We start from the raw sequence: 9264 nt of genomic DNA on the forward strand, positions 1-9264 counted from the left end.
TCTAAAAGCGACCCACCGCCGCATTCCTAGGGAGCTTGGGCAAATCATAATTTCTCTAATTTGCTTGAACCCAGGAAGTGGTAGGGTTTAACCACAGGCCAGAAACGAGCCCGAGCAGATGTCCAGTCTGGGCCAGAGCTACAGGCCAAGCTGGGTCTGTGGTGGACACTCACTGCTTGGCTGCTCGGCCGCCTTATTCCATGTGTTCTGGGGAACCCAGCCTTCCACACACAGTCCGCTGGTGGCCCATCTCTTCAACCATCAGGACAGTGTTTCCACTGCAGCCGCCCCACCCCCTCCTCCCAGACAGGAGCTGTTTCCGGGGCTCCCCAGCTCTGCTTCCCTGGGCAGAGGGCCAAGTGAGAAACAGGGACCGTTCCTGGCCTATGTGCCCAGGTCAGTTTGTTCATTTAAAAATCAAGATTAGCCCGGCCAGTGTGGCTCAGTGGGTGGAGCATCATCCCATGGACTGAGGTCCCGGTTGGATTCTGGTCAGGGCACGTGCCCAGGCGGTGGGCCTGATCCCCAGCTGGGGGCGTGCAGGAGGCGGCCATTCGATGTTCTCACTCATCAGTGTTTCTCTCTCCCTTCCTCTCACTCTAGAGTCAATAAAGAAAAAATATTTTTTAAATCAAGATTAGAAATCACAGTTGACATGATGTACGACCTGTCTGGTGAAGGTGGAGGGAAGGTAGAGTGGATGTGGGTTTGGGTCAAGTCGAGGAGGGCAAATACGTCCGGAAAACGTCTCTTCGTATAGAAATATCGATTTATTGATTTATTCATCTTTCTCTCCGCCCCTAGGGAGTGAGGTTTTCATCTGGGTCACCTCTGGGATGTCGGTGGCCGTTGACATCTGGGTCACCTCTGGGATGTCGGTGGCCCCCGTTTCGTCATCGCCTGTTCTTTCACTGGAATTCATCGCATTCCCACCGAGGATGTCGATGAGCTGCTGCAGTCGTTTGGCAAAGGAAGACGCTTCGGAAGGTTTCGTGGAAGATGGACGCGGGGGAGGAAGCAGGTTTGAGCCCGGGGGTGGGGGCAGGGCCGGGGGTCGGAGCGGGAGTGAGGCTGGCCTTTGGAAGAACGGTGGGGCTGGGGGTCGGAGGGGAGGTAGTTGCGGGTGTAGGAAAGACCAAGGAGGGCGAGTCGGGGGGCGAGCAGGGGGGCGAGCAGGGGGGCGAGCAGGGGGGCGAGCAGGGGCAGGTTTGTCGGAGGCTGTGGCAGTGTTGTGAGGGGCAGGGAAGACTGACTGAACCAGCTGCAAGGCCTTGGAACCAATGTTGGCGGCAATCCAGCTCAGATACGGCCACGTGGATGTGTAGATTCCGGGGCGCTTAGCTCGGGCACAGCCTACCCCCCAGCTCGTCAGTCCTACGACCACATAGGGGTCTTCTGGGCTGCTCCTGCACATGAGCGGCCCGCCACTGTCCCCCTGCCAGAGGACACAGGAGTCACCCCGCTGAGCCGTCCCACCCAGGGGGCCGCAGCCGCAAGGGTTGGACGCTGTGGGTTTCCTTGCAGGGAGGGGGAAGATGGGGGCCCCGCGTGTCCATGCATGAGCGCGAGTGGGTCTGAAGGGTTGGTGGTCGAGGGAGGAGAGGTGAATGTTCTCTCCAGGGCAGTGTTGGGGTGCTGTGACCCCGGTGCTAATGTGAGAGAGCGCTCCATGTGGGGCTGGTTCTCTGCGGGGGCAGCGGGGGCAGTGGGTGGGTGTCACCTCCCGTGCTCATTGTGGCTGTAGATACAGGACCAGGAAAAGGGTCACTACTGAGTGGAGCGCAGGGATCCAAAACACCTGAGCTCAGGTGTGCACAGGGGCCTGGGGGCCCCACAGACCGTACCTGGCAGGTGTCGATGTTGCCTTCAGGATATCCCGCGCACACATTGCTGGAGCTAATGCGCCCTCTGTACCACTGGGTCGAGTTACACAAGCTGAGGTCAAGGATACTCACAGGGGCTTCCTGCAGCACAGGTGACATCTTGTGGTCTGCAACCAGGCAGCAGTGGTCAGTGCCCACGGGGGACATGCCCTGGGAAAGCCCTGCCACCCTCCGCCGAGCCCTCGTCGTCCTGGGGTGCTCTTTACACCAAGACCCAGGACAGTCAGAGGCCCCGGCCTCCCCTCACACCGCAGACGAGAGACGGGCAGGGGGGTGTCACTGGATGCACGGTGACTACAGAGGGGACATGGGGGTGCACAGGTGCAGCTGCAGGGTGTGTGCTGGGGCAGCTGGTGGACTGTGCAGGTGGTTGGCCGTCGTGGCAGCTGTGACCAGCTGTGCTGAGTGAGCCTGTGACTCTCGCAAGCTCCTCAAATTTAGTCCTCGCAGAAACCTCACGACTTCAGTGCCGCTGGTTCCCTGCTCTGCGGCCCAGAGGTCGGAGCGCCACCTGCCCAAGGTCGCAGCAGGGCTGTGGTGTGGCCTGGATTCCGAACCAGGTTCTCCTCCCCGGAATCAAGTCCAGGGTCTGGCTTCAAGTCACCCTATGAGCTCCAGTCAGGACTCCACCCCCTTGGAGAGGGTCCCCAGGTGGGGCTGGCGAATTCCTCCCTATGAGCCCCCCTGTTCTAAGGAGGTCATGGGGCGCGAAGAGCTGTGGCCTCCACACAGGCACTGCTGTCGGACCAGCTGAGCCTCCCTTTACAGCCTGATGCTCGGGTCTCCAGGGGGAGAAGGGCCTGGCTCGTCCGTACCCCAGTGGCTGCCTCCTCTTGGTCAGGGGGTCCCACAGACAAGGGGTCCTGCAGCTGCCACTGCGCTGGCCCCACAGCCTGCTGGGCGGGTTTGAACACCGTCTGCAGTGCGGCGGGGCCTGGGCAGGTCGGGCCTGGTGGAGAGGTGGATCTGGAACATGCTGTGTGGGCCACATGGGAAGACAGGACCCCACAGAGCACGAGGGTGGGGCCAGGCGGCTCTGTTGGTTCCCAACGCCTTCGGCCCCACCTTCCCTGCCCCCCAGGCAGCAGAGACCATCTGGCAGGCACTGACCTGGGGGCAGGGTGACGCTGAGGTAAGGACCACAGCCCGCTCCTCAGCCATCAAGGTGCCCGGTTCTGTCTACAGCAGAGCCGCGGTCTAGAAAGCCAGGGGCCTCATCGTTAAGAGCCAGGTGTCCTCCGACAGAGGAGGGTGTTCTCAACCCCAACACCCCGTTTTAAGTGACAAATGCGAAAAGCTCAGCTTCAGCGGCAAGGAGAGGGTGGCCCCGAGCAGGGAGGAGGGCCCGTCCTTCAGACGGCCTTCGGGTAGGCAGGGAACGCGTGTACCAGAAATGACAGAACCCCGTTAGGGTGAGGCATCCAGGACAAAGGAGGTGCTGCATGGTGTCCCGGTGTCGCTGGGACCTGTGCTCCTGAGCCACACGATGGCCAGAGTCAGGCCCGGGGGACCGTCCAGCTGGGAACCTGCCGCCAGCCTCCGGGGACAAGAGCCCCAGAAGCTGGGTGTGGTTGGGTGGGTGGACATGGAGGGCGGGCCAGGGAGGGAGGTCGAGGGTCAGCAAAGGGCACCTGTGGGAGACAGAGACACCCTTCCTGGGAGAACAGAGGGCCACCCTGTCGGAAACTGCCGCAAGTTTCAGAGAGCGGAAGAGTCAGGGCAGAGCCCGGAATGACCGTTGTAAACCTCGCAAGGCTGGGCTGCCTTGGATCAGAGCCTCAATTTCCGATATCAAGTAACAGAAGAGCCCAAGCGCTAAGTTCATCGCCTCGCACCCCTGAGACTGGGCAGCAGTTCCCGCGCCTCCTGTGCAAAGCCAGAGGGCAGCCCGCACCGGTCAGACTCGGCCTTGCCCTGCTGGTCAAACCTTGCGCCACTGAGACCCCGGAAACCACAGCGCCTGGCTGCCTCCCGTCCGTCCGCACAGAAACCGCAGCAACGGCCACGGGCAGGGTGGATGTGGCTGTTGACTGCCAAGGGTGGATGTGGGGGTGGACGGGCTGGGCTCTGGCCCTTCCGTGCACAGGCGGGGAAACAGGCCGAGCGAAGACGCCTGCAGCCACGAAACCCCACCTGGAGCTTGTCCCCATTTCCAGAACGCAGCGCCTGGGCTCCGGACCCCAAGGACCACAGCCTTGACCACGCTCTGGGAAGGCAGGTTGCCCTGGGGCCTGCCGTGGGCCGCACCACCTGTGGCCTCGGACGGGGCACTGTGCTCCTCCAGCTGCAAAGGGCCCGTGAGGAGCAGAGTCGCTCGGCGGGGCACCCACACATTCCTCTTCCAAAGTGCACCAAGCGAATGACGCGCAGTGGCCCCCCGCAGCCGTCCGGTACTCACCGGTCTCCTTTAGGAACCCCCAGCCAGCCACCCAGCAGGTCTGGGCTACTCGGGGTGGGCCTGCTTTGAACTGGGGCAGGCAGCCAGGTCCAATGAGGCGCCCACAGACAACAGGAGGGGTGACCTTCAGGAGAGCAATGTCGTTGGCTTCTGAGATGGGGGAGTATCTCTCGTGGAGGATGATCTTCTCCACAAACCTCTCCTGGAGAGGTGGCTTCACGGGCTCGCTGCTGCCGTATTCAAGTTCCCTTGCTCCAAAAATCAGTCTCCAGTCATATGCTTTTCTGTGGGCACAGAGGGAAGCGGGTCATTCTCACTGTGCGCTCGCTGTGACCGTGATCCTCAGGGCCCTCCCCTCACGGGCCTGGGCCAACGTGCTCACGGTCTACTTGCCGCGAGCCCCACTCTGCACGGGGACCCCGGGCAACGTTGCTGACAGGGGCCCTTCTGAAGGACCCCCCTGCGCACTCCCGCACGTACTTTTTGAGCCTGAAGCAGTGAGCAGCGGTGAGGACCCACTGGGCATTCAGCAAGGTGCCCCCGCACGCATGGTACCGCCGGCTGTTGTGGTAGGTGAAGACCTGCAGGCTGACCATCCAGGGCCACGCCCCGTGAGCGGCGGCCTGGCCTCCGACGACACGCACACTCCCTTGCAGGGCCTGCCGGAACGGTAGCCCACAGGAGCCACTGAGGAGAAACCACACACAGGTGAAGCCGGGAGCAGGCGCGGCCTGTCCTGTGCCTCCTGAGGGCAGGGGTACAGGGTTTGAAAGCAGGCGATGTCGGGGGACACGAGGGGCTGTGGTGAGAGCCAGGTTGTGGGGCTGTGACCAGGCAGGAAACCACAGGCCCCAGGAAATGTTGGGAGGGCCTGGCAGTGTGGGGGGCCCTGGGCTGGGGGAGGCAAACACGGCAGTGCAGGGCGTCGTGGCCTGAGGTTGTCAGAACCAGTCTTGGGGTTGCACGGTTGACTCGGACAGTGTCCAGAGAAGGGCCTCAGGCAGGTACAGGGCCCCCAGGGATGGGGAGGCAGTGGGGGTCCAGAGGTAGGAATCATGTCGCAGGTGAGAGGCCACTCCAGTTTGGGGCTTGTTGGCATTGTGGGGTGCCCTGGAGGCTGTGGGGGTCTCAGGGGGTGTGAAGGCCCTGGAGCTACAACAGGACGAGGTCTTGGGGCACTTCGTGTCTGTGGGACCCGTGAGCATCAGGGCGCTTGGACGGCATGCACACACCTGGGAGCCTGTCCTCGGAGCTGAGGGGTCTGTCTCAGGACACCAGGGGCCGCTGGGGCCCCGGGGGCTCGGGCTGAGGATGCTGGGAGCAGGGAGGGTCTGACTCGGGGCTGTGGATCCTGGGAGCTGTGACCCTAAGGGCCTGCTGAGGCCCAAGCAGGGCCTCCTCTCTGGACAGAGGCAGCCTGGGCCTGCTGCTGAGAAGGTGCCCGTCCCGCCGAGGTCCCGGACACTTACTCACACGTAGTATTATCTTTGGCGACTACGGACACTGCCAAGACCAGCAGAACGGCAGTTGGCAGCATCTCCACCATCGTCCTGCCCAGCCGGCGGAAGCCCGCTGACCTCACAAAGCTCCATGCACCCTGACCAATCAGCAGGGCCACCTCCCACCCCCACCCCGGCAGGCAGGCCTCCAGGAGCCTTTAGTTCTACTGGTTCCCCCCAATCCTGCACAGGCTCCCCCGGCGAAGGGGGGCTCAGGTACAGCCTGAAACCCAGCCGGAATCTGCATTCCGGTGACTCCTTCCAGCTCCCACATCAGCTGAGCCTCCTTCCTCAGTCCACCGAGGTCCTTGACTCCCTCCCTGTGTGTATTCAGGCCCCTCAGCAAAGTGCTGTCCCTGTGTCGTCAGGAATTCTCACCACAGCTACCTGAACGTCATGCAGTGTCGTTCCTTCTGGTTGTCCGGAGACAGCGCCTCACAGCCAGAGCATGACCACTGCTGGCTTCCCGCACCTGAGTGTTCGCAGGGGCCACCTCCCCAGCGGAGTGTGAGCAGCCCCCACCTTCACCTGCCTGGAGGGCCGTCACCTCCCCTGCCCGGGTGTGAGGTCTCAACCCACCTCCCTGAGTGTCAAGAGGTTGCACCCTGTGTATGGAGCGTCACAAGGTGACAGGGTGATCTCCCTGCACCACCTGAGTTTGGACCTGCTCTATTCCCCTTTCTCCCCGGCAAGGGTTTTGTCTCCCCAGATGAATGCAATCAGGTCTCCAGAGCCAATCAGCTGTTTGTGTCACGAGACCTTTATCTCTGCCACCTGCATGTCAGGAGGTCCCCCTCTTTGCTACCGGAGTGTAAGGAGGCTCCGTGACCCTTATGTCAGCGTCAGGGCCTTGGGTGCCTTATCTAATAGGGCCTCGTACTCCCCAGACCTGAGTGTGTCTTCTGCTAGTCTCAGGAGGCCTCTTCCCCCTCTGCAAGTGTCCCAGGTTCTTCTCTCTCCTTCCCTTCTTCCCTCCCTCTCTCTCCTTCCTCTCCCTCCCTCCCTTTACGTGAGGCAGTCTCGCCGCCTGTGTCTGAAGGTCAGGACGTCCTGTGTCGTCAAGCTGAGTATGAACAGGCTGCAGCTCACCTGCGTGTTAGGAGGCCTCACCTGTTTTAAATCGTGAGCGATTGTGCCTGGTGACCTAACCACACGAGGCTGTGGAGACGCGGTTCCAGAAATGGCAGCGAGTTCGTGCAGTGATGTTGACGTTTGGACGGTCAGAGGGGCCAGTCCAGGCGTTTTTACAGGATTCTGACGGGCATAAAATTGATATGGTCCCTGGGAATCTTTCACCAGAATGATGTAACCATTTATTTTAAATGTTCATATGTACAATTTCCTGCAAATCGAAACTTTACAAGTATCTCAACGTATGATCAAAATGTGGGGCAGAAACTTCTGAATGAAAAGCAGAACTCGTTGTTCAAAGCACTGAGAGTTATGCAGGAACAGAACCAGATGGCCCAGTGTCTGAATTCTAGAAAACAACTGTTTGACTCGCAGAGTAATGCCCACTTCCGGTCCTGGACGGGGTGGCCAGGCACCCTACCTGCCCTGGGCCCCAGCAACGGCTGAGGGACAGGCCTGCGGCCCACCCGGTTCACAGACATCACACCTAATGGCAGCAGGAAGCATCTCAGCCAGGAGCACCTCTGCCTTCTCGGGGCTGCTCCCTAGTGTGGAGGCAGAAAGACACAGGACAGTTACTACTCTGGGGCCAGAGGAGGGGTCCCCATGGCTGCGGGGGGCTTGGCTCAGGCCTCGGTGGAGCTCCCAGCACCGGCTCCTTCCACCTCGGCGCCTGCTCCCAGTTCTGTTCCCACACCCTGCCCACCACGTGCCCCTGCGCACTCTGAACCTCCACCCCCATTCACCTGAGCAATCCAGGCTGCACCCCTTTTCCTCACCCTGATCTCTAGCCTTTCTGGTTCCCACCTGCTGCCATCTCGACTCTCTCCCTCCTGCCCGCCGCGCCCTGCTCTCCAGCGCGGCTCTGCAGAGCAGACGCCTCGTCTGTGCGTCCAGCCCACCCCACAGCTGGCCTCAGGACTTTGGGGTGACTGGGGGTGCGGGAGGGGCTGCTGCCTCTGTTCCAGGTTCCAGAGAGAGTGTTGGTGAGTTGTAGGGCCCCTGAGAGGGGAGAGCTGGAACATTCTAGGCTCGGGGAGACCAGAAGGGGAAGGGCACCCCAGCCCTGTGTGAGGAAGCCTCTGCTCGCTCAGTGCCAAGCCCGGCAACCCCCCTCCTCTTGACGTGCCCCAGTGCAGACCTCGAGGGTTCTGACTCGGCTTCTGAGGCGTGGGTGGCCCCTGACCTGCAGGGACATTCTTCTTCTCCCCAGGTCCCTGGGGGCCAAGGGCCGTGCTGTCTCCACGGGGGCTGGCTCCACCGCACTTGTACTGGTCCCGTCCCGGAGGGACCAGGGTTCCGGTGCAGCTCCAGAGGGGACCTGTCTCTGTGGTGCCGCCACACTCAGCCCCAGCCCAAGTCAGGGTCCCTCCCGCCTTGAGTTCACACCCGACTTCCGTCATGGCCCTTCTGCATGATGAGCGCGGTTTCTAACTTGAAAATAAAACAAACAAAACACTTGAAAATGTTGAGTATTTGGAACTGTGGGGCTTTCTAGACAGACGGCCTCTCGAGGCCCCACTGCCCAGCGGCCACTGACTCTGCCTCACCAGGGCCGTCCAGGCAGTCACTAGCTCCCCCAAAGCATCTCTGCCTCTGCACCCTCTGGGTGAAGACCCTGAGCCCACCCCCTTCTCTCCATCACCCATTCTTACTCCCTGGACGCATCTCCCACGGGCCTCAACCCCTCGGTGAGAACCTGAGACAAAGTCTGCGTTTGTCATTGTCACATCCGCGCTGCACCGCGACCCACTGTGGCCAGGCCCCCACCCACTGCCCCCGAGACCCCGCCACGTGACGGGCGCCTGACTTGCAGCTCCGCAGGCCCTGTCTCAGCCCCGGACCCTGCAGCTTCCACCTCCCTCGCGGAAGTGTCCACCCAGTCACTTCTGTTCTTCCTCCGTCCGCTCACCGGGCGGCCGCCCGCCACATCATGGGCAGTGGCAGCTGGCTGCTTACGTGACCGCAGCTCAGGGAGAAGCGAGACTGGAACAGGGGCAGCGCCATGGGGCAGGACAACAGGGATAGACATGGGGGGACTGACCAACGGGAGCAGCAGAATGAGAACCTGGACACTGAGGACGACTGGACGTCCAGCTCAGGACTGGCCACTCAGTGAGCAGAGGGAAGCTCCCAACCCCGGAGGCACAAGCTGAGGTCCAGCAGGACTCGTAGAGAGACAGGAGCCAGGCAGGTGGGCGTGGAGGTCAGCAGAGAGACCGGTCACAGAGACCTGAGAGTCACCGGTGCACGTGGCTGAAGGTTCCCGCCACGGCTGGGGAGGTGTCTATGACCTCAGGGACAGCAGGGTTTGTGCTCCCAGCCTCTCCCCAAGCAGGCAACTGAGAAATCG

The 9264-nt window shown here is 61.7% G+C and overlaps 1 protein-coding gene across 1 annotated transcript; it reads right to left on the bottom strand.

The window, feature by feature from the left end:
• Positions 1 to 778: 778 nt before the first annotated feature.
• ACR (acrosin) lies at positions 779 to 5827 on the bottom strand. The gene is made up of 6 exons (XM_036278164.1): positions 5751 to 5827; positions 4762 to 4968; positions 4282 to 4565; positions 1845 to 1990; positions 1254 to 1435; positions 779 to 1076 (listed from the first exon to the last, which is right to left on the bottom strand). Exons 1-6 carry the CDS (start codon positions 5825 to 5827, stop codon positions 779 to 781), a joined length of 1194 nt encoding a protein of 397 aa, XP_036134057.1.
• Between the last annotated feature and the right edge of the window lie 3437 nt (positions 5828 to 9264).

The sequence above is a fragment of the Molossus molossus genome, unplaced genomic scaffold (assembly GCF_014108415.1).
Source record: "Molossus molossus isolate mMolMol1 unplaced genomic scaffold, mMolMol1.p scaffold_m16_p_26, whole genome shotgun sequence".
Classification (NCBI taxonomy): domain Eukaryota; kingdom Metazoa; phylum Chordata; class Mammalia; order Chiroptera; family Molossidae; genus Molossus; species Molossus molossus.

What these genes read in the sequence shown, in the direction of transcription:
- ACR (XM_036278164.1), bottom strand. Translation starts at nt 5,827, where the DNA reads ATGGTGGAGATGCTGCCAACTGCCGTTCTGCTGGTCTTGGCAGTGTCC. An exon ending in CACTGCTTCAGGCTCAAAAA is followed by an intron (nt 4,566 to 4,761) that starts GTACGTGCGGGA and finishes CTGTGCCCACAG; the next exon opens with AAAAGCATATGACTGGAGAC. An exon ending in AAGGCCTTGCAGCTGGTTCA is followed by an intron (nt 1,077 to 1,253) that starts GTCAGTCTTCCC and finishes GTTCTTCCAAAG; the next exon opens with GCCAGCCTCACTCCCGCTCC.